The 24699-nt window shown below is 38.9% G+C and overlaps 1 protein-coding gene and 1 long non-coding RNA gene across 2 annotated transcripts in view; both read right to left on the reverse strand.

Annotated features, from left to right (window-relative positions):
• Nucleotides 1-2039: 2039 nt before the first annotated feature.
• LOC307022221 lies at nucleotides 2040-4295 on the reverse strand. The gene is made up of 2 exons (XR_013803327.1): nucleotides 3655-4295; nucleotides 2040-2337 (listed from the first exon to the last, which is right to left on the reverse strand). It is a non-coding gene; the product is annotated as an uncharacterized lncRNA (long non-coding RNA).
• Nucleotides 4296-14352: 10057 nt separating this feature from the next.
• LOC307022219 (serine/threonine-protein kinase SBK1) overlaps nucleotides 14353-24699 on the reverse strand; it is a 12009-nt gene continuing 1662 nt past the window's right edge. The window contains exons 2-5 of the mRNA XM_079654903.1: nucleotides 20642-20786; nucleotides 20348-20550; nucleotides 20028-20189; nucleotides 14353-19049 (exon numbers count right to left, since the gene is read on the reverse strand). Coding sequence (XP_079511029.1) covers nucleotides 18411-19049; nucleotides 20028-20189; nucleotides 20348-20550; nucleotides 20642-20786 — 1149 coding nt within the window. The 3' untranslated portion in view covers nucleotides 14353-18410. The remainder of the gene's footprint in view (nucleotides 19050-20027; nucleotides 20190-20347; nucleotides 20551-20641; nucleotides 20787-24699) is intronic.

A 24699-nucleotide genomic window follows, 5' to 3' on the forward strand; every position in this document is an offset into this window, starting at 1 on the left:
CGGAACACTGTACAAATCCCATTTCAATAATTTCCCTCTACTCTAAAGTCGCATCTAAAACGCGATCTGATCTAGCTGTGTATATTTTGTTATTTTTTATTGTAATATAATTCAATCTCAGTAGCTACACACATTTTTTAAGCTTGTAAAGGGAAGACCACAGCTCGCCTCTCACTGGCCACTCTGATCTTCCACAGCGCCGCTCCCCCTCCCTCTCGCTGAAATTATGAATGTAAGGCATATAGTAATCATAGATATCACGGCAGGGTCCGTTACAGTTTGTTTTCATCTGATTTCAAATACACAAAGTCTTGGCTTTCAGAATATGAAACTTGTTTCGGCAAATTCAGATGATAAATACAAGTTTGAAGCTTGTAACGGCATAACAAGCGGAGAACGGAGTAACTTAACGTCACAACCATAGCCGTGGGAACATGTTTCAAATGTGGGGTGCTGTGGGGATGACACCAGGGCCGGTTCTGACCAATTTGCTGCCTAGGCAAGATTTTAGCTAGCAATGAAAAACCTCTATGACCAATACACTACAAAAAGAGAAACGTATTTTCATGGTGGACAGATTATATAAAAAGGCTTCAAATGTATTTAGTATTGCATAAACATGTTTTAATTGGGGGGTGGACTTGGTCCGGGGGAGCCCCCCGCGAATATTTTTTAACATTTTAAAGTAATATGCTTCAATCTGGTGCACTTTGAGCGCCCAATTACTAGAGACTGATTCTAGGGGGTACAACTCTAAACACCCATGTGAAAAAGATCGGTTTGCATTTTATTAATCAAATAAGTATGTGAACATAACCAATAACCTACCACAGCCAATAACAAATAAATGTAGGCTAACTTATTTTATTTTTGTGGTTCATTTATATCTTATTTGACCATTTAATATTTATTTATGCATATTTTTAAATCTCTCCAGTTTTAAACAATATGTTTGGTTACTGTATATATAGTATACAACACGCAATACTGTTTTTATGTATCCTAATAATTATAATGGTGTGCCTTGGAAATATTTGTTTACATCAATTGTGATCAAAACGTTTGAGACCCACTGAGACAACTTAGACTAAAGTGAACTATCTAAACCCTCAGAGTCCTTTACCTCACTGAGCCTCTCAGTCTGACAGGACAGAAATCTCCCTCCACATTATTTTAAAAACAGCTTCTTATATCCGTTAGCACGGCAGAAGCTAACAACAATCCCCGCCGGTACCGGTGCACCCCCTCTCTCTCTCTCTCTCTCTCTCTCTCTCTCTCTCTCTCTCTCTCTCTCTCTCTCTCTCTTTCTCTCTCTCTCTCTCTCTCTCTATCTATCTATTTCTCTCACTTTGGCTCCGAGCTGTGGGCGCCTGGTAAGCCAACATCCCCCACTTCCATCACTTACAGCGCCCATCGTACAGGGCAAATGGAAAATGTAACCGGGGTGAAAAGGGTGTTATCTTTACTTAATTATGAATGTTGTTACATCAAGGCTGAACATTCTGTTTTTTTTGTATTATATTTGTATTTAATCTTGTGGAAGTGCAGATCCCCTGTCCTCCACGTGGGGGTGCTGCAGCACCCTCAGCACCCCTACTTCCCACGGCCCTGGTCACAACAGGAACAACAGCAGTTGTTTCCCGTGAGTGCAGTAATCCAAACAAAAATATCTTCCCTCCGTAGTATTTTGATCATTTGCTCGCTAATAATCAATTGGATCGATGGATTCCAGAGAAGAGAACATTTTAAAGGCCTTTTCTCAAAATGATGACTCTGTAATAGTCATTACGTATATAATGTGACATATTTTGCTTAATATTTGGAGTAGCCTACAAAAACAATCCTGATATCATTTGAAAGCTAGGAATCAAAATGTGTCTTCGGGTCAATGCGACTGATTTCGATGGAGCAGGTCACTTTGCATTAGGTAAAATAAAGCATGCAGACATAACAGGAAGAATATGTACATTTTAACCCAATCAATAGGAAATTGTCATACCATTCAAATGTAGCCTATCCATGTAAATTACAACCAAATAAACAGCTTAGATTTGTTTATTTGTTACGTTGTTTACTTTATTTGTTACGTTGTTAGTCAGTGTCAGCCGTTAACCTAGATAGAAAGAATAGCCTACACTTGCAAACATGTCAGAAGAATCAACGCAGAAGAAAACTAAATAGAGTCAATCTAAACTTAAATGTAACAACTGGAAGGTCACATCCCTGACATCCACATCTCCGGAGCCTGGACCTTCTTCAAACAGCGAAGCCAGATGAACCCAGCAGCAGCTCTGCGGCCGCAGAAACTGTAAAAACCGCCGCCGCCCCCACCTAAAACTAAAAGAGCACAAGAACACAATGAAAGATGTTTGGAGTTTTATTTGAGTTATTCATTTACATTTTTTGTCAAAGAGATGCTGATTTGAAACCGTTGTTAGGCCTACATATTACGGTATTTCCTGTTTCTGCCGGAAAGAGGGGAGTTTGTCCCAAAGCTTGTGCTGTCCCTCAGCAAAAAAATCTATAGAATACTATAGAAAAATCTATGGACGAATTCTATAGAAATTGTCTGTAGAATACTACAGGATTTTTGCGGATATACTATAGAAATGTTACTATAGATTCTGGGAAATAATCTATAGAATACTATAGAATAATCTATGGACGAATTCTATAGAAATTGTCTGTAGAATACTACAGGATTTTTGCGGATATACTATAGAAAATGTACTATAGATTCTGGGAAATAATCTATAGAATTATATATTACTATAGAAAATATATACTGTGTAGATGGTTTTTTTGTAGAAAATAATCTATAGAATCCTATAGAAAACCCCATGGTTGCTTTCAATAGAACTTTTCTGTAGAATACCATTCTGTAGAATACTATAGAATTTGTGCCCTATATTCTATAGAATCTGTGGATATTTCTATAGAACTTCTTTGAAGAATACTATAGAATGTTTGCAGATATTCTATAGAATGTACCTATGGATTTTACTATAGATTCTGCAAAATAATGAAAAAGAAAAAGTAAAGTGCTAACACTTGCTCAAGTTTGTAAAATAACCATTTTATTTTGGAAGCAAGTGCTATAAAGAGCTCAAACAGTTTAAATAATTTCAAACTTTAGCTTGCAGTGTTTCGATTTAATGTTTAAAGACAGTATGTAATGTTAAACCGATAGAAGTACAATCTAAACACAACATTTAATGATTCATTTTTTGTAGAATTACAGTACAGACCTTAAATGAAACACACATTTTAATATGTAAACTACTGTGTGTGTGTGTGTGTGTGTGTGTATTTGTGTGTGTGTGTGTGTGTGTGTGTGTGTGTGTGTGTGTGTGTGCATTTGTGTGTGTGTGTGTGTGTGTGTGTGTGTGTGTGTGTGTGTGTTTGTGTGTGTGTGTGTGTGTTTGTGTGTGTGTGTGTTTGTGTGTGTGTGTGTGTGTGTGTGTGTGTGTGTGTGTGTGTGTGTGTGTGTGTGTGTGTGTGTGTGTGTGTGTGTGTGTGTGTGTGTGTGTGTGTGTGTGTGTGTGTGTGTGTGTGTGTGTGTGTGTGTGTGTGTGTGTGTGTGTGTGTGTGTGTGTGTGTGATTCAGATTATATATATATATACAGTGTATTACTAAGTCAAATCAAAACATACCACACCAGTAAAGTTCAATGAATGATAGGCAATCACCGGACAACAATCCTCCTCCAAATTGGCAGTAATCAGCTCGATCTTTGGTGCATCTGGGGTGGAAAAAAAAACAGGGAAAAAGGACACTATGATTCACTGGAAAGTCCTTAAAAGCAGGATGACCATTTCTTGAAACAACCTTAATTGAAATAGTCTGTATCGATATTTGCCACTATTACACATTTGGGAAATGTGAACACAGAGTACTGTCAGCTTTGAGAGTGCTAGTTGTTAAATGTTTAGCTATAAAATGCCCCGTCAGAAAAATTTGAATCACTGACAGAAGGAAGGATTCACAACTCTGGACACCAAGCCCCCAGGACTTTGGCTGGCTTCGAAATGACACACATATTCAGGGTTCTTACACCTTTTCCAAAGTCAAATTCAAGCGCTTTTCAAGGTGCATTTTCAAGGTGCATTTTCAAGCATCTTACAGCTGTTGTAAATTACATATTTATATACACATACTCATACTCAAATAATTATTTCCCTACCTCACATTAAATCAGATGTTCTTTATGCTATTAACTATAAACAACCAATTTCAAAATAGCATTCTACACGAGGATGAAAAATTAAAGAAAAGAAAACTAAGTTTAATATTTCAAAATGAGTGACCTGAATCATCTGTAAGTGGACTGGGCATCCCATATAACCTGGCTGAGCCAATATAAAACAATCAGCCAAATAACTTTTCAGTACATTATTGATTACTATTGTTGAGGTACTTTTAGGTTGGCAGTAAACATAAGTCAGAGGTAAATGTTGTACTTTTCCTCCACTACATGTATTTAACACCTTTAGTTACTTTACAGATGTGAATAATGTGAAATATAATCGACTGTTAAATCAGACTTTAGTTCCACCTGGAGTAAATCCACAAGCTACCCTGCAGTATACAAAGTCATTCAAACTAGCTGCACCTTTACCAGCTTTGAGAACACTTTCATGGTCAATTATAATAAAACACATCATATCTATTATTCTGAAATGGACCAATCTGCACAATCACTACTTTTACTGTCGCTACTTTAACTATATTTAGATGATAATACTTTTATACTTTTACTTGAGGAACATTTTGAATGCAGAACTTTTACTGTAACAGAGTATTCCTACACTCTGGTACTTCTACTTTTACTCAAGCACAACATCTGAGTACTTCTACTTTCACTACAAGATCTGAGTACTTATACTTTTACTCAACTACAATATCTGAGTACTTATTCCACCTCTGGTAGCGTATTAGCCTGAATTGTAGCTGCAAAATCACGCAGAGCTGCATAGAAATAGACTCACAATGGTAACAAGTGGAAAATAATATTTACAAATATGTACAATGATTTGTAGTTAATGTTGACTACTCAAGACACCTGACTTATACATCTTCAAAGGAAGACTGTGTTTATTCTACAATTACATGGGATTAAAGCTAAATGTAGTTTTACTTGTATAATACTTCAAGATTTTATATAAAAGCCTGTTTCTAAAAGTATCAACCATAGCGACGCGGTCAAATCCTCAGTTTATAATTTATAACAACATACTAACAAGCACCTGAAGTGTACCCCCCCTTGTGTATTCGTTTCCTGTTAACTACCTGTGCCTTCCCGGTCAACATTGAGCGTTCCCTTATAACTGATTGTAAATCCATAATACATATATTATCACCTAATGTTGTGTTTCAGTGTTTTATCAACTCAAATTATTGTGAATAATACCAGTTTTTAACTTCCATTTGCTATTTATGGCCAGACATTGTCCCATCATGCCCACCCACCAACGCCACCTTGTATATATATATATTAGATTATCTGTGCTATTTTCTGCGTATCCCAGCTTTTTCCCCCCAAAGTTAACGGCTAGTCGAAGTTTGAGTATTTATTTGATAGCACTAGTGTGTACATGCGATTTATATTCACATCAGCTTTAAGGGAGATGCCATCCTCCTTGAAGTGGGCAATTCGGCATAGATAATGCGGATGGCCTTGTAGTCAGCAGGGTCCCCCTCTGGCTGCTGCCCCCTGTCTGCTGCCCACTGGCAGAGGTGTTAACCGAGGCATAGATCACCACAGTATCATCCGTCTGAGAACATAATAAAGCTTTAGACAGTGGATAGCATGGGGATGACATAGTTGTGATGTATACTCATATTGCAAAAGCTTCCCTTATATCAGCTTTTGGAGCAGTCTCATGTTGACTGAGTGGTTGATGGAGGCATAGGTGATGATGTCATCAGGTTCATCCTGCAGGTGTGGAAGGTAGGATTATAGAAACGTTAAAAACAGATCATCTGTAACGTTACTCTAATCAGTTGAAACTTGACATTTATTTACTTGCTCTCCCATACTCATTGAGGAATATTTCATGTTCAACTGGAGTTACTAATATGAAATGACTGATATTATGTGACTGATATGACTGGTACTTTTCTCTAAGCTTGTCTGTGCTGGTTGGTGGGTTGGGCTGGTTTCCTGTGGTGTTGGTAACATTGCCTGCACTGTGAAAAAAAAACTCGTAAAGAAACGGTCAAAGTACTAGCAGCAGCGGCTGCCAAACAAAAACCCTTAAATTAAAGTAAAATACTTTAACTGAAATAAAGTGAATAAGCCATTAATTTACGGGAATTGTCCTTAAAGATTTTACAGGAAAACACCGTAATTTTACAGATTTATCTGCTCTTTTTACAGTCAATAACCTTTAATAAAAGTACAGCATTAAAACTTCTACGGGCAAAAAACCCGTAAAAAAACGGTCAAATGAGTGGAAGCAGCGGCTGCCAAACAAAAACCATAAAATTCAAGTAAAAATACTTTAACTGAAATAAAGTGCAAAAGCAATTAGTATACAGAAAAGGTCCTTACAGATTTGAGAGGAAACTTTCCTCTCTTTTCAAAATCCATTGTCTTAAAATGTTACATTAAAATACCTTAAATAAAGTTCTGATGAGAAAAACAGTTTTTTACATTTAAAAAAAAATTAGATTTATCAAACACTAAAATAAATACAGAACCTAAAGTTCTACAGCTAGAATACTGTTATTTTACAGCTTTTTTCTAACATTTTCCAATCAAACAGGTTCAATAAAATGACATCACAAAATGTTCTGTAGGAAACAATTACTCTGAAAACTTAAAATATAAAAATATCCGTAGAATTATAGTACAACTAATGAATACAACATTTCATATTTAAACATCATACTTATAAACAGTAGAAACAAAAAGTAAGTTGAATTTTTTAATATTACTTAGAAACATTCTCAACTGAAAATAACAGAAATTGCAAAATGGCGACATATGTTCACATTGTCAATTTGAAGGAGCAGTGTGCAGGATTTAGTACGTCTAACATTGGGGATGTAGGTTCCAACCAATGGATAACTTGTTCACTCACCCTCCTATCCCAAGTTTGTAGGAGAATGTATATTGGCTGCAAAAAACTTGAGGCCCAATCATGTTTCCTCTGTCCATTCTGCGCTACTGTAGACGTGGCAGTGCAACCTAGAGGACAAAAAGATCAGAATCAGAAACGGGTTTATTTCCAGGTAGGTTCACACGTACGAGAAATTTGACTAGGTGTCGTGGTGCATACATACAAATAAAAATAAAATAAAAGTACACAGATAGCGAACTATATTAAGAACACTGTAATACAAATATAGTAAGATAGAAATAAAATAAAGCAGTAATTTACATCGAAATAGAATGCAATAAATTATAGAATATAACATATGTGCAGTAAGCTATATTTAAACATTGCATTATTTACCATCCTGTGATCTCCATTATGTAATGCATAGAGTCTGCGTTGTGGCTGAGGTAAAGTGTCAGTGGGGGGGCGGGCCTTGTTGAGGTGGCGAGAGGTTTTTGTCCTGATGGAGAGAGGTTTTGGTCCTGAGCACAGCCTCGCTGTGGTAGGTTCCTGCTGTGGCCAGGTGCTGGAGGAGGAAGTGAAGTGATAACTATTAGTACACCATAATGATGGATGTTATTATCAGCAGCTGCCAATAGATCCCCTAAATCACACACACACACACACACACACACACACACACACACACACACGCACACGCACACGCACACGCACACGCACACGCACACGCACACGCACACACACACGCACACGCACACACACACTTTACTAAACCTCATGCAATATTATGTTAGACACCAGTCAGTTACTGCTCGCATATCAAAGTATTTTCATCTGCAAGATGGAAGAATAGCTGGGTGCTGCCTGGAGAGACTGATGAGGGACACAGGCTGGCTTCAGCAGCTTTCCACACAAAACCATCACATCTTCTCTTCCATAGTCCTCAATGTCCACTGATCAAAAGAGTGAACATCACAGCTGTTATGTTAACCCTTTGTTACACAACATACAACCAACATGTTTCAAAAGTGACCCGAATTAGATTTAATTGTAAATATCTTTGCAATAAATTACTTTAACCATTCAGGATTCCAGGTATTCCTCAATTAACCTGTTTTGGATCAACACCCATTCTAATTTTTCCCTTTCTTACTTTTTGAATAAAAATCATGTTTTTATCACTACACTTGTAAGGCACAACATGGGTCAAACATTACACGTATTATTTTGCTATGTTATTTCATGCATGGCTGAGTGTTTCTTTACTATACATTCTGAAAAATAATTAATTTTAGCAGTGATTTGGACCAAGCATGTATGATGTAGTAATACAAAAACTATGTTAGTTCACACAGTGTGACATTACTGTAGCTAGTCAGTTTAGCTTGTAATATATAGAGCAGAGATAACTAGCAAGTTAGCCGAACGTTAGCGGTGAGCTTTTTATGCTAGCTGTTGGCTACTGAACATAGAGAACCGCAGTGACGCGTCGTAAAACCCGAAAGTAAGTTAGCATTTTTAGCACTTCCGGTTCCTTCCTCAAAAAGCAATGCATTTTTTCCATAGGAGTTTTGGAAAATAGCTCGAAATAAGGTCTGTGGTTGACACAAATTTAAGAGATAAATCACGTTTTGTTCTACAACATTAAATACATCAGCAGTGACCCCACTGGGGATTTTTGAAGAGTTTACGTGTCTGAAAAACGATGGTTGTTACCGAGTGGCTGAATAGGACTACAGAAATTGTCGATGCCGTTGTACGTCATTACGCCGAACACGTAAACACTCCCGCTAAGTTTGTTTTCCCCTGTGTTTTGCTTGAAAGCAAGTACCTGCCTATCTTTAGTATCTGTATATCTATATCTGACCATTAGAATCTGTATTTTTGAAATTGTCGTTTTTAACACCGTAGTTTTACAAATTATAGAATAATTAATTACCAGTGTTTTCCAATTTTACTCGGCAGTTCGTTTCGTTAGCTAACGTTAGCTAAACCTAGCGCTACTAGTTAGCTACGCAATGGTTTGTTGCTTTGCTCCGGGTTGCAGCTACAGGTCTTCGCATGAAACGTGCTTGTTCTATCGTTTCCCGGCCAATGTTTTCCAAAGGAGAGTCTGGATTCGTAGCATGAGGTAAGTTGACATTACATTTTTGTCCATGTCACGGTGAAATGTAAATTATGGGTAGTGACTGTATCGCCGTTTTAGAGATGGCGCTGCTGAAAAGACCGCAACATAAGTAAAGATAATGAATACATCCTATTAAAACCTGTGTGGCTTATATGATAAGTCTAATTAGTACAAGCAGCATAACGAAAAACAAAACTAAGGTTTATTACTGTATATTGACCAATGGAAAAAAAAACACAGCAACAGAACACAAATAAAACAAGGATAACTGTGACTTATTGTTGAGTAAATAACTGTTTGTTTTAAACATTGGTCCTCCCTTTAGAGATTTGTCCACTTTCTATGCTTTTTATTTTGTCTAATGATATTGTCAACTGTAGATATTTACAATATAGTAAGTTAGGAATTTAATGAAAACATATTTATTTACTTTTGTTTCAACATTGGATATTTTGTGTTTGTGGTGGATTCAATCGAATATTGAGAAAATGATTTATGTAAAAATGTTTTACTTACATTTTACGTTTTTTTTATTTGAGGCTTTTTTTTTTTACAGTTTTATGATTACCTTAAAATTACAAAGAAATATCTTAAAGTCTTATAATAATAATACACTTTTATATTACGAGTTACATATTTAATTACGGATAATACTTTTTATTTTACGTACATCTGCATGTATTTTCTGAAAGTGCTAAAATACCATAAATATTATATAGTACATTTCCTGTAAAAAAAAAAAGGAAATAAACGTTATTTGTTGTTATTGTCAAAATACTTAAAATAATGTTTTGAGTTGTTAATTTATAGTTAATATCTGTCATTTTGCAGGATTTTGCATGTTATTTAAAAAAAACATAATTACTATAAAAATGTACAGTTATTTCCTGTAAAATTACAATCTTTTCTTACAGTGTGTGGTCTGATCCTACACACACTTACGTTGAATATTATCTCTAGTTATTTTTATATATATTATATATAATATATTATTATATATATTCAATATTTAATATTAATATTCCTTCTCTGTGATATATTTATGTATATATATATATATATATATATATATATATATTTGTATATATAATGCCTTGTTAAATTCAACATGTATATGTTCTACTCTCTTGATTATTTCTAATCTTTTAATTTGCATTGTAAATTACTTTGTCTTCTTATGCTGCTGTAACACAAACAAATCCCAAATTGGCATCAATAAAGTACCATCTTATCTTATTTTAGGATTTTGTTCTCTGAAAGACAATTCAACAAACATCCATCAATACCTGACCAAAAAGGAGAAAAATAAACATACTGCTCATTTATTGGACATAAATTAAGGTTAAATTACTAGCTCTTTTCTTGTGTGCTATGATGATGAAAGCCAGGAAGCACAGGAGGAGCAGAGCAGCTCCCAGGGACCAGCCTCAGTGGCTATTGAGTTTGGAGACTGAATGGACCTGATATGGACCAGAAAGGAAACAGTACATGTCAAAACCGGTTCCATGTTTTAGACATTAACATATTACCGGTATGTTACATTGCCTTTTCACACCTGGATAAGAGGAACAATATATTTAATCTGAATTTGTTTTATTGCCATTTTTCAACGTACTAGGAATTTGCTTTCGGGCATGGTGTATAACATGGAGAAAACATTGGACAGGGTGCAGGGACGAGACAGAACTAAACAAGCAGGACAGTAAAAAGTACAAGTACAAAATACTAGTGCAAAATAAGATAAGATAAAAAAAACGATATACAAAGTGTAGTGTAGTGTATATACAGTAAGTGTGTATAGTGTAGTGTGTATGTGTATGTGTACTGGTGTGTGCGGCATGATATGTGAGTAGTATGTCCTATGTACAGTACATTCGGTGGTCATCATGTGCAAGTGTCTCAACGGTGAAGGGCTTCGCCACAGGGGGGCGGATGGGTTCGGGTGATTTCTTCCTGAAGTCCACAACCATTCAACCATGCAATAAACCATTAAATATCCTGTTGAATAACAATAAAAAGCTCTCACCCAATAACTAGAGGCAATGTGTGGATAACTTGAGCGGTGACATCGAAAAGTGAGGTGAAGACTCTCTGGTTTTCAACTCCCTCTTGCAAGCCCAGAGCCGTTCGGACAGGCAGCCTTTGTCTGGTAGAATGGTCGAATCTGTGATCGAGACAGAGCACTTAAGAGTCAGTGTAATTGATAGTTAAAAAGTGAAACAGCAGCTCAGAGTACAGTATATGCCAACTCTCATTAGGGTCCTCTGCATCTATGTAGTTCAGTTAAATGCTGTCAGTCAGGAGCCACTGGAACGCCACATCCTACACGACGCCACATCCTACACGACGAATTTACATGAATATTTGAAATCATGTTGTAGCGGACGTGAAAACATTGAAGATAGCCCACAGGTTTAATCAACATCAAAGGGCTTTAAGTTTTGCACTAAGCTTTCTAAGGCCTAGGTGTGGTCACTTCTGCATGGACTTCACTGTTTCTACATAACGTTACCTGTGAAAACATTAACGTTACTGCATTTCACATTGCTAACGTTTGCAACTAGGCAGTAAAAGACTAGCCAGCTAGCTATAGGCTATATATATATATGTATATATATATATATATATATATATATATATATAACGTGTGTAGTATTATTAAAACAAAACACACACGTTCTCTCTCTCCCGCTCTCACACCAACCACACTGATATCACTGGGCTACCTTATTTAGCTTGCTGGCTAATTGCTAATGTTACTCAATCTCAATATATATATAGCTATACTAACGTAACGTTGTGGGCCAGAACAAGCGCTATAGCTAGCGAGTAATCTAATATAATTAAAACATAATGGTTCAAATAATTAGCGATATAGCGACATTATTGATCAATCTTACTGAGGTCACATTTACTGCAACTTACAAAGCAGAAGTGCCTTGCCCTGTAACACGCTAATCAATAACGCCACCTATCTTGTGCTGTTGCTTTTTGTTCAACACATATATTGTATTTGAGCTAGCTACGCTAATCAATAACGCCACCTATCTTGTGCTGTTGCTTTTTGTTCAACACATATATTGTATTTGAGCTAGCTGAGAGTTATTATGATACTCTATATCCATACATTCATAAAATATGCCACATACCTGAGATGTGCTCCTTATTCCGGTCATTGCAGACTAATGCAGTTAACGTCAGCTCCCTCTCTGGTACCGGTCCGTTCGCGCTTAATTTCAAAATTCAGATGTAGCATATCCCACAGTGCAGCGCGGTGGCCAACTGCCAACTGTCAACAGTGTACAGATATTGTACAGGGTGAACCTTTCATTGTTATAAATGCATTAATAGTGACTACTGTTTTGTTTGTTTGTATATCCCCATATAAGCAACAATTAAGTCCGTTCAAAATTGTGCAAATATATGGATATCCAGCATTTGGTATAATAGCCAACTACCGGTATATCTGCTGTATAGAATAGTATTTATTTGGTATAATTCTGGTTCTGTAGAATGATATAAAACATCTACAGATTATTAAATGTGTTTCATAAAATGTTGTGGATCACTGTTTTTCTCAATAGAATTCTATAGAATACTGTATCATAGAAACTTGTTTAGATTTACATAATTTAATTGGGCACATAATCCAGTATACAGACGAGTTTTATATCATTCTATAAAGTAGAAGTAGTAGGTTGCACCAGAGAGAAAATGTCATGCATGTTTTCTTTGAATGCTATAGATTTCTACAGATTTCTACAGATTTCTATAGATTTCTATAGATATGTCATGAGTCGGTTCTGTCCTATAGAATTCTTTAGATTGTTATAGTTTTAATTATAGAAGTTTATAGAAAAGTACAAATTTATAGTATTCTACAGAATGATCTAGAGATTTCTATAGTATTCTATATAATTCTTTAGCATGGCGACTATATTCTATAACATGCTATAGATTTCTACAAGATTCTATAGATTTCTACAAGATTCTATAGGATTTTATAGATTTTTTTGCTAAGGGGTATTTACTCCCTCCATCTGACAGGAGGGAGCCTCATGTGTCGCTCCACGGAGTTCACTCCGTCACGGAGGGGGAGTGTGTAGGGGTAGGGTGTAAGGCGTGGTTTGGGATTGGGCCATACACACACGTACTTTTTTTGGCCCCCCCACTTCTAAAATGAATCCGGCGCGCCTGATGTGCAGCAAAGATAAATAATAAGGTTTTGTGAGTGAATTTCGGTGCGGTCATCTGTTAGCATTTTTTGCTCGTTGCTAGTTCAGAGGCTCAGCGTTAGCATTGTGGTTTTAAAAAAAAATAAAAAAATAAAAAAGATCAGTTAGATGAGTTTCTTCCCGTTACATGGATATAAAACATTCATAGTTTATTAAATGAACATGCCCTCAGACACTGTTTCCTGCAAGATGTTGCAGGAGGGCCCCGGTACCGGGGCCTCTCGGGCTTAACAGAACCTTTTAAACAATTAAATACCTTAAGGATTGTTTATTGATTACAAAATTAGAATGACTAGATATGCAGGTCTTTATTATGGCCCATTTTGAAAATTTGCATACTTAATCCATGTAAAATGATCTTATATACTGTAGGAACAACACACAATATAATGTTGTTCCTCAAAAAAGCTGATCATGTTTACCTTTTAGCCCAAATAAATAGAATCATGTGAACATTTGGCAAATATAACGGGGCATTATTTCATATGTGTGGATCTGATGACCTGTTGTTCAGAATGTATCTCCTGTATTGTGTGTGGAGTACTTCCCAAATTGCATTTGAATCCACTAGCACTGTCTATTTATTTTTCTTTCTAAAGTACTGTTTCCAGATCTGTGCCAGAAGTCAATGTGGTCCACTGTGTGCTGAAATCTCTGCAGTAGGTATTCGGCTGATTGTATTTGCATGTGAAACAGTGTGTCCAGTGTGTGACTTGGCTGCTCTGCGAGGATAAGGGGTTAGAGCCGTGAGCTGAGTGTTGAGAGGTTGTAGTGTCAAATTTACGACAGCAGATCTATTTTTGAAAACATCTGGGGAAGCTCTCCAGATGGTCTTCACTGTGTGTGGACGCTTGTTCGTGTGCGCATGTGATCTATTTGCATTGGTGTATAATCTTACAAGTATAATATTGAGATACGACCATACCACATTGCCGTCAAGGTTTATTAGGTCAACAATATACATATTTAAAAAACAATTTGGTTTCATAACAGATGCAGGGTCTTGAATATGAATAATATTGATTTATTGTGTCATCAAACTGTTCATAATACTTTGACAATAAAAACGTTTTATTGCCTTAATATTTTATTTTATAGACTGCAAAATGTATTTTAAATAGTGCACATACATATTTAAACATTGAATGAATCACACAGTCATTTAATTGTTAGTAATTGTACCATACAAAGTACAAGATTACATGATTTTTAGTTATGTACAAAGTGCTACAGCAAACATGTAAAGTGCTAACAAGCTACAAAACTTAAGTCAGCTAAAAGCTGCTAAGCGCCCACCACGTTTACAGTTCGTCTGAACAGTACACGGGCTACTTAAATATATGTGTGCAGCGCAAACATATCTACTTTCATAAAGTGCCTTTATATAAGTTAATACTTACTAATATTTGTGCTCTTTAAAACAGTTTTTAAAGCTTTGGAGCCGGATCAAAGTGTTTGTGGCACCTCTCAGCCTGCTGCTGACGTGTTTACGGCTCTAAAAACTTGGCACTAGTGAAGTCTATATACATTTCATAGCCGACTATGATGAACACACAAAAAACTCAAAATGTATATATAGATGTTGTGCGCTTAAGATGTTATCTTTCACAAGGACATAATGTCATTGCAGCATAACAGAACAAGTCAATAGTAATAATTCCCATGTATGCAGCTGTTACACTTTTTTTAAGTCCTTTTATTCTGAAATTTATGATAAAGGTATTAAGGCTAAAGAAACAATTCTAATTCATGTATATATTAAATATTAACTGCCAAAAAAACCTGCCATCATCAGTAGCTTTTATGGCCCGTCCACACAGAAGCGTTAAAAAAATCTTGAAAATCTTGGAGGTGGGCGTGTCTGAAAGCTTGGGGATTTTTTGCGAGTAACGGTACGTCTACACTACAGGCATCAAAAAATGCTTTCAACGCTTCGCCCATTCACTTGAATGGGGTGACGTAGAAGATTTTTAATCTTCGCCGAACTGCATTGTGGGGAGCATGGCATGGCTTTGCAAGCATCATGAGCATCTATCGGCATCAAAAGTTGAACAATGTTCAACTTTTGAGGCTCGATGCTTGGCATCAGCCAATCAAATTCCGTTTATGCAAATCCCGCCAGTGCAAGCTCAGCCAATCAAACCGCGTGCAAGCTGGGAGAGCCAGACCGCAGTTCATTTCCTCATATTCCAAACGAGATATTACGGTAGCAAATCACCCGGTTCTTTACGACCGGAACTATTTACCGGGATACAAACCGGAGGAACCAGGCATGGAGGGAGGTGGCAGAGACAGTGGGTGAAACTGATAGTTTTTTCGCCTGTTTGGAGAGTTTATATCCAGTTTACTTCGTTTTAACATTGCTATTGCTTTGTATGTCGGGGGCGGGAGATTCATGTGATTGGTTGCTCGCAAAAAATCGCCAAGCTTCAGACACGCCCAGCTTCAAGATTTTTTCATGCCTGTAGTGTAGACGGGCGCAACCAACAACCAATCCCATGAATCTCCCGCCCCCGACATACAAAGCAAAAAACCCCGGGGATTTTATGCAAGCAATATATATATATATATATTAGGGCTGTCAAACGATTAACATTTTTAATCAGATTAATCACAGCTTAAAAATTGTGATTTTAAAAAGATTAATCACCAGTCGAACTATGTCCAAAATATGCCATTTCTTTATGTATATTGTTTTGGGAATTGAAAGATAAATGAAAGAAGGCGGATATATCCATTTAACATACAGTATACGTATGTGGTGGGGGGTGAACGTTGTGATCAGCTGTTTTAGCGCAGTTCTCCAGTGAAGGAAGGGAGTCTCCCTCCGCAGCCGGTTGGCGTAGTTTTGGCACAATTCGGTTGTACAGACCGACGTTAACAGCAGCCCTGTCTGCAGGGCCGGCCCTGACCAATTTGCTGCCCTAGGCAAGATTTTACCTGGCGCCCCCCCCCCCCCAAAAAAAATGCAGACACTTACTATGACTCGCGCATGCATGCACGGTTGTGGCATGACCACCAAAACAGAAAGATATGGACACAAGATGTGTGCAAAATGTATTTAGTATCCTATCCATTTGAACATGATTTAAGTGGGGGGTGGACCTAACCTCCTCTAGGGGGGTCCGGGGGCATTTTTTAATATTGAAGTTAAAAGCATCAATATGGTGCACTTTGAGAGCAACATGAAGAGATCTATATCTCTCAACATCCATATGAAACTGAACTGTAACTTAAGCATATTTTGTTTTTATTTATGGATATTTTACAAATCACTCCCCTTTTAAACTGTATTCTTGTTTATTAATCACAACCTTTTTTTTACTGTCATATAGTATTTTATACCTGTTTTTCATCTATTCTCTTATGTTTTTATAACTCTATAATGATCATATAAAGGTGTGCCTGAGCTGAGGTTATCAGAGCCTCTCAGTCTTTCAGGAGAGAGCTCTCTAAAGCTCTCCCCCCAGCGGCCGCTTACACAGTAAATTCCAATGTTAATAAAAGCACACAGAAGCTGCAAACGTTTTTTGGGAGTTTGATTTATTTTAAATTAACACAAATACAAAATTAAAACCTATTATTGCACACACACTAAAACCATTATTTGAAAAAAAACACATTTTTACTAATTTTTACTAACTAATTTTCTTCACCCCCCATAGATTGATGCGCCCTTAGCATTTGCCTATACTGCCTGTGCCAAGGGCCGGCCCTGCCTGTCTGTGCACACGGAGACCGACTCGTCCGGTGATCTAACTGCCTTCTGGGAAAGCTTCACAAGTACGTCGGTACGCAAATGTGCATGCGTACCTGCTTACCAGTTATGTGCACTATAGATATATATATATTTATGATGTGCACCCCTGTACTACAGCAAACGTATTCTCCGTCGGGACTTCCTGCAACAACACCACGCCTTTATCTTGATTCTGATTGGCCAGAAGACATTATCAACGGTAGCCTATGAAGATGAGATGACGATCACTACGTGACAAAAGTTTTCAAAACCGTTTCTGGTCTTCGGTATTTCCAGACAAGTGGCTACTGAAATCAATCTTACTACTGCTGTCTGTAAAATTCTCGGCGCGAGTTGGCAGACTTTATTTTGCTTACTTTAACATTTTTTCATGTTGGGGCTAAGCCATTTCTTGGTATGGGTGTAGCCTACCCCAGCAATACCCTGGCGCTGCCACTGGTGGGATGTATGGGGCGGGCCATTCTGCACATGCGTTAAATATTTTAACGCAATTAATTTAAAAAATGTATTACCGCCGTTAACGCGATAATTTTGACAGCATTCATATATATATAAACTCCCCAAACAGGCGAAAACCTACCAGTTTCAACCACTGTCTCTGCCACCTCCCTCCATGCCTGGTTCCTCCGGTTTGTATCCCGGTAAATAGTTATTGGTCGTAAAGAACCGGGTGATTTGCCACCGTAATTTCTCGTTTGGAATATAAGGAAATGAACTGCGGTATGTCTCTCCCAGCTTACACGTGGTTTGATTGGCTAGCGCTTGTACTGTCAGATTTGCATAAACAGTATTTGATTGGCTGACGCTTCCACCTCAGCTTCAAAAGTTGAACATTGCTCAACTTTTGAAACTTGAAAATCCTGGAAATCCTGGAAATCTTCGCTTTGCTTCCCCACAATGCAGTTTGGCGAAAAGCGAGGCAAAGTGACGTCACCCCATTCAAAGTGAATGGGCAGAAGCGTTGGAAGAGTTTTTTAACGCTGCTGTGTAGACGGTCCGTTAAACCTTCAGAGAGTTGAGAATGATTATTGTTTTCTTGTGTTATAAAAAGTAGAAATTAAATTAATTTACAGTCACAAAAACAATGGAAAGCAGCAAAGATCTGTTACTTGAGAAACAGTGTTTTAAACTTATTGCACAATAGCCTATGACAAAATATAAAATATGTTTGCTATGCTACGTTTGCTTCATCATTTACCAGCGTTCTCATTATTATGACTCCTTATCTCTCTTCTTTCCCCACCATTTCTTTCATGTTCCTGATTGGTCCTTTCCCTCTGCTCTTCTTCCTCTCCTCCTCCAGCCTCACCCTTTCCTTCTCCATCACCCAGTCCCCTCCAAGATAATTCAGCGCAATCTCAGGTTGACCGCGAAACCCTGGCCTGGGGTCTAGAAGCGACTGGAAGAAGGAGCAGGCCAGCGGGGTGAAACATGCAAACTGGGCCGCAACTGGAGGTCGATCTTCCTTTTCTAGTTCTGTCTCGTATAAATCAATGACCTCCTTTGCACTCTCCCTTTGTGGCTCTGCCCACACGTTCAGTAAATTATTGGGTCCCTCTGATCTGTCAAACCATTCCCTAAACTTCAGGTATGAGCCGCAATTGCTGGCTGTTTCAGCCCAGGGATGACTGCCGGTGAGCATGGCGTAGGTCAAGATACCCAGGGCCCAGCTGTCCGTGCTGGGCTCAACAGAAACCCAGACCCTTTCATTATTTTTCTTCTCTTCATCTTTTTTAACGGCATCACGCCCGTCACTAATGCTCCCCCAACTATCCTCATTTCCACGGGCGATTTCCGCCTCAGGGGTGCAGTAAGGGGAGCTGTACCAGACCTCCGGGACTCTGGTGCCTATGGCCTTCACCTGGTGGAGAACATTCATTCATTTGACACTTTTCTATAATAAATTGGTTACCACAGAGAGATATGTCAAAATACAGTAATATAATGTAATCAAGAATAGGTTAAAAGCTACCTTAAATTGATTAAAATCCTTTAAAGGTCACCTATTGTGCAAAATCCACTTTTTTTTCCATTACATTACATTGCATTTAGCTGACACTTTTATCCAAAGCGACTTACAATAAGTGCATTCGACCAAGAAAATACAAACTTGAAGAAAACAGAATCATATAAGTACATTAGGTTTCATAGAGCCAAAACATTTTTAAGTGCTACTCAACTGGCTTTTCCATGTCTTTTATACATAAACATGTCCCCCTCTGTGTAAAGAGATTCTGAAAGTTTCAGGAAAACATATTCTGTTTGTCCTGATCCATTTATATAAAAACCTGTCTGAAAATGAGCTGATCAGATTTTGGCCACTTTATGATGTCATAACGATTTTTTGGCTTGGGTAACCATTAGCCAATCACCAACCAAGGTAACACCCGCCACCTTATCACCTGAATCTCCTTCTTTCATCGAAAGTGAAAGACAGAATCAGCACTTTTGAAACAGGGCTGAAACAGAGGGGTTTATGGGATGCTACAATGCATGATCTGTCTGGTATTTCGACCCAAACACTTCAGAGACATGTTTTGTATATATATAAGACCTATAATATATTGATGAAAAACATTATAATTGGGGGCCTTTAAACCTATAAGATGGTTTGTCTATGACTTTCAGAAAGACCCCTTTCAGAATGCCCTGCCACTGAGTCATGGCGTTCTTTTACCTAAGCTTGGTTAGTGGGCGTCGGCTTCTTAATATCAACACACAAGGCACCATTTAGCATCTGTATTAGACACTGAGCTTTTCAGGCAACACCATCCCTGTCAATGATGGAACGTTGAAGTTTCCTAATGCAGTAAAAGTAATGTATAATTTCTATACCAACCATGCCAAAGTCTCCAAGCTTGACCCAGCGGCAGGCGGAGTCGCACAGAAAGACGTTCTCTGGTTTGACATCCCGGTGTACAAAGCCAAGAGAGTGCAGGTGGGATAGAGCCCCACACAGCTGGGACACCACCCGCTGACAACAGTCCTCCTCCATACCAACCTGGTGAGGAAAACGGGTTGGGGATATTGGAAGCAGATGGATATGTAATTCAGCATTTCAACAAATCGTAGAATACTGAACAGGAACAACCTAATTCATATAATATGTTTTGCGGTATTCATACAACACATGAGAGCTCGATTGAAATCAGCATATACCTCAGGCAAGATGACATTGTACAGATCACCAAAGAGGCTTGCTTGCTGAGCGAAGACGTAGTGTGATGGTGTGGAGTAGGCAATTCCCAGCGCTCTGGTCAGGGACGGGTGGGTGCAGAACGACAGAGAGAGGTTGTACTCCTTCAGGAAAGAGAAAAGAGATGTGGACTCTCGAGGGAAGAACTTCAGAGCCATCGGTGTACCTGGAGGACACACAGGAAAGTAAATAGTTAGTAAATAAATCAGGTTTTTTGTTGTTTCATGGCACAAAATGAACATTGGATTCCCCATTACCGTTCTGCTTGTGTACAGCTAGCATGACTTTGCCATACGAGCCTTCACCCAGGAGCTTTAGGACCTTAAAGTGCTCCGATGTGTTCATTGGTCTCAAAGACTGAACAGACAGATGACACATCTCATCCAGAAGCTTTGTGGCAGCCTGGATACACACAGAGCAAAAGACAACCATCAATATTTTTGTTTGCAGCAGAGTTGGGCTCAGGGTTAGCGTTAGGGTTAGTTGAAAGACTATCAAACCCGAAAGGTCTGGAAGACATTCTAATATGTTGACATCTGATCAGATGAGGTGTAGCTACTAATCACAACATTATTCCGGTTGTAGAGACTTTTGACTGACATTAACAAGCTAAATGACTGAATAATGCTCACCTCCCATCTAAAGCTAAGTCTCCAAGATGCTCCCAGTCTCAAAAATTGACCGGCTCATAGAAAAGGAAGTTTTTGCCAGAATATATTCTGGCTACACCCCTTAAAAATGTGGCAGTGGCCTGCAGAGGCTATCAACCTCAGATGCTACTGGGATTCTAAAGGTAAGTAAAATAGGAAGTCAAGTCACGTAGTACAACAATGACCACATAGGGATGAGGTTGCGATGGGTGGATGTGGCAAAAAACTTCAAAATAAAAGGTACTAATTTTAACCCAAACTCTTCTTTTCCTAAACCTAGACCATACGAAGTTGTTTTCCTGGAAAACAAATTGATAAGCAGAAAATAATTTGTTTGATTTTCTGGTATGACATCAAAATCCCTCAGTGACAATAGGCCTTTGACAATCGTCTTTAAAGGCTTTCGGAATTTCACAAGTGCATGAATCATGTTAGACCAGAAGTCTACATTTAACCTGAATAACCACAACATGAAATGCTTGTTTTCAGAGTGGAGTACCTTGCAGCTCTTTGGAATGTAACACGTAACCCGAGATGAGCTACGGGTATTAACATGTCCGTTAATAGCCTCATGAAATCCTGTCACACACAGACACACTGATCTTTGTTTTGTCTGGTGGTACGTCGATGTTTCCACCACAGCTGCCACACTTGGGTCCAGGCTTGGCTTTGGTGTCACCGCACATCCAGACATGGGGCAGCTCATTACAGCTCATTAAAGGACAACTCAGAAATGTGAATGTGCAGCACTCAGATACCGTGAATTCCCAGCTGAGGCATCCTTCACACTTAACAGACACAAACACTTGCAACATGTACTTGGCCACATTTTGTGATTAAATGTTTTCCAGCTTGAAATGTAAAACTTGAAAATACAAGGGTTTAAAATGCAGGGAATTATTGATTGTTTTTTTTCATCTCAAATGACTTTCTAAAATCAACTGAAACAGCAACTAGAGATGTATTTAATCTGAAAATGCGTTACAAAAAAAAATACTTCAAACCATTACTCTAAGATCACTAATAAAGATAAACCAATTTTTCAATATATTTTTTTCAAATTGCTATGACAGTGCAGCATATACTACAGTGTTATGTTAGGCGCATGTCTGATACATGTTTGAATGCATTTTGTGCGGGTGATCTCACAGGAAACTGAACTCTGACCCTCTCAGTGTTTTGTCTGGGCTCTAATTACTGAGCTATTCAGGTCTGTCTGAAAGAAATGTGTTGAACACTTGAGGTCAACATCAAACGATTCGGCTAACTGGCCATTCTTTCTTGAAGAGAGCGCTGAACTTAGTCAAGCTATAAACTTGGTTTTTGACATGGAGGAGGAGGAAGACAGTTCATCCTTGGAGTCATAGAGTGACTACTTGGATGATGAAGTAGAGGACCCTTCGTTTGTGACAACCAGAGGTAAACATATTTCTTTATCTTTATTTTCTTTTTTTATGAAAATGACCGCAAAAAAGGAACAGCACTTTATGATCGATTGTTCAGGGTCAAGCCTCTCATTGATGACATCAGAAGTACTTGCCAGGCTCAGAATCACCCAAGGAAGGATTTGGCTGTTGATGAAAGGATGGTAGCAGCTAAGGCCAAAACTGGCATGACTCAATACATGAGGACAAGCCCACAAAATGGGGGAACAAGCTCTTCGTGCTGGCTGAGTCAAGGAATGGCTACACAATTAATTTTAATATTTATATTGGGAAAGCACACACACACTGCACATGGACTCTCTTATGATGCTGTTATAGAGCTTATTCAGCCATAATATCTCGGCACAGGACACAACATTTACATGGAAAAAAAATGTCTAGTCCAAAATTGTTCCATGACTTGGCCAGCATGATGTTTGGAGCTTGTGGAACGTACAGGGACCCCAGTAAAGAGTGTCCCAGTGGGCAAGAAAATGCGCTCGTGAAAAAGTCAGAAAGAGGTGCGTTGCGATGGATCAGAGAGGGCCCCCTGGTGTTTGTGAAGTGGATGGACACACGGGAAGTGTTTGTGTGCTCCACAATCCATCTGGCTTTTTCAGGTGAAGCACTCCAGAGGAGAGTGAAGGGTGAAGATGGACACTGGGCAGTGAAGGACATTCCTTGCCCCACCCCCAGCATTACCTACAACAAAAACATCGGTGGAGTTGACCTGCCTGACCAACTGATTCAGTACAACTCCACCCACTCCAAACAGCCCGCTGGTATCGAACCCTCTTCATGCACTTTGTAGACATTGCCACAACCAATTATTACATCCTGCACTGTGACGTCAGCAACACACAAAGACATCATGGCTGAACTGGTGTCCCAGCTGTGTGGAGTAGACAGGACAGGACTGTCTATCAAGAGGAGCGCTCATCATGTTCCTGTTGCCATCACCGGGGCAACAGATGCCAGTGAAAAGGCCACACAAGGACGCAGGACCTGCCAACACTGCCATGAAGTTATCAGGAGAAGGAACCTCACACTGTGGAAGTGCAAGGCCTGTGATGTTGCCCTCTGTGTCATAGTTCACAGAAACAGTTTTGAATTGGCACAGTGACACAGATAAAGATGAAAGAAAACAGATTTTCTTACATTTTATTGGCAAGAAAATCTACAAGGGATTGTACAGTGCAATCAGAGAGATACAGTATGTCCACGTTTTTGAGCAAGTCCACGAATCCAGTCTTTGTCAAGTCTGTCACCACCTTCGCGCAGCTGCTGGCGCCACTTCGTCTGGTCCTCCGCCAGCCTCTCCCAGTTGTCCGTCGCAATGTCCAGGGCCTTCATGTCACGTTTTACGACATCCTTGAAGCGCAGCAGTGGTCGTCCTCTGCCTCTGGAACCAGCGCTCAGCTCGCTGTATAAGATGTCCTTTGGCAGGCGGCCATCTGGCATTCTGCGAAGGTGACCGAGCCACCGCAGCCTCCTGACCTTCAATGTTTGGAACATTGACTTGCTGCCCGTACGTGCCAGCACCGCCTCGTTTGTGACCTTGTCCCGCCATGTGATCCCGAGGATGTTGCGCAGGCACCGCATGTGAAAAGCATTTAGCTCTCTTTCGTGCCGCGCGTAAGTTGACCACGCCTCGGAACCATACAGCAGGACGCTGACCAGGCAACATTGGTCGATGCGTGTCTTAGTGCGCTCGGTGAGGTATTTGTTGGTCCAGGCTCTTGAGCGCAAACGGCTGAAAGACGTTGCGGCTTTGCCGATACGAGTCTGGATCTCCTTAACTAATGACAGGTCAGTGCTGATTGTTGAGCCAAGATACGTGAACTGGTCAACAGTCTCCAGCACATGCTCGTTCACCATTACCGGCGACGCTGCGCTTCCTGCTTGGTGCATAACAACTGTCTTTTTGATGTTGATGATCAGTGCAAATTCAGAGCATGCTGCACTGAATCTGTCCATCGGGCGATGTAGACCAGCTGCGCTGTGAGACACCATTTGCATATTATGTATTTGTTTATGCTTTCGTCAATCAAACTTTTGCCTAATCAGAATGAAATCCAATGTATATTGTTTAAGCTTTTAAATATTTTGTTGTGCTTTCTGTGCCATGGCTGACAGAACTTTGAGGAATGAGGGAAAAACGCCTATTGATACACCTGCTATTTGTTCATAACATTTGTATATAGGTTCATGCTACCTCGATCAAACATTTACATTATAATT

The sequence above is a fragment of the Notothenia rossii genome (genome assembly GCF_949606895.1).
Source record: "Notothenia rossii genome assembly, chromosome: 10".
NCBI lineage: Eukaryota > Metazoa > Chordata > Actinopteri > Perciformes > Nototheniidae > Notothenia > Notothenia rossii.